This window comes from Neopelma chrysocephalum, unplaced genomic scaffold (assembly GCF_003984885.1).
Source record: "Neopelma chrysocephalum unplaced genomic scaffold, ASM398488v2 Primary Assembly neopelma1_97229, whole genome shotgun sequence".
Classification (NCBI taxonomy): domain Eukaryota; kingdom Metazoa; phylum Chordata; class Aves; order Passeriformes; family Pipridae; genus Neopelma; species Neopelma chrysocephalum.
The window spans coordinates 5,904-6,477 of record NW_020925870.1 but is presented as its reverse complement, the minus strand read 5'-3'; the positions used below and the strand labels follow the sequence as shown (position 1 = coordinate 6,477).

The window sequence follows — 574 nt, the reverse complement described above, 5'->3', positions numbered from 1 at the left end:
GGGGGGGGCCTCTCTGGGGGTATCGGGGACCCCCCTCGTGGGCTGGGGACCCCCTCACCCAGCGGCCCCAGGGCACCCCATGCGGGGGGGCTGGGGAGGGGGGGAGTGTCCGGACGGGGCCCCTCCTCATCCCGGGGGGTGCCAGGGGGGCTGGGGAGGGGGGGAGTGTCCGGAGGGGGACCCTCCTCATCCCGGGGGGGTCTGGGGGGTGACCCCAAACCAGGAGTGCTGGGGAGGGGCAAGGGCTCTACCCCATAAGTGCTGTCAGGGTACCCCGACCCAGGGGGGGCCTCCATCCTGGGGGGGCTGAAGGGGGGCCCAGACACAGCGGGTGGGGACCCCGACCTGGTGGTGGCAGAACTGGGGGTCCCCAGGGTGATGGAGTGAGGGGTCCCCGTCCCCACGGGGCTGGGAGGGGTCCCGGCGGTGGCACATTTGGGGGTCCCCATCACCGCGGGGCTTGAGGGGCTCCTCGGGGTGACAGAGGGAGGAGTCCCCGTCCCCGCGGGGCTGGTGGGGGTCCCGGTGGTGGCACATTGGGGGGTCCCTGTCCCCACAGGACTGGTGGCATGGG

The 574-nt window shown here is 74.4% G+C and overlaps 1 protein-coding gene across 1 annotated transcript in view; it reads right to left on the bottom strand.

Annotated features, from left to right (window-relative positions):
* Positions 1-5: 5 nt before the first annotated feature.
* LOC113961539 (drebrin-like) overlaps positions 6-574 on the bottom strand; it is a gene marked incomplete at its 3' end in the record, with an annotated part of 5,135 nt that continues 4,566 nt past the window's right edge. Inside the window, exon 12 of the mRNA XM_027671952.1 lies at positions 6-574. This exon is cut by the window's right edge and continues 15 nt beyond it. Within this exon, the coding sequence (XP_027527753.1) occupies positions 6-574 (569 nt within the window).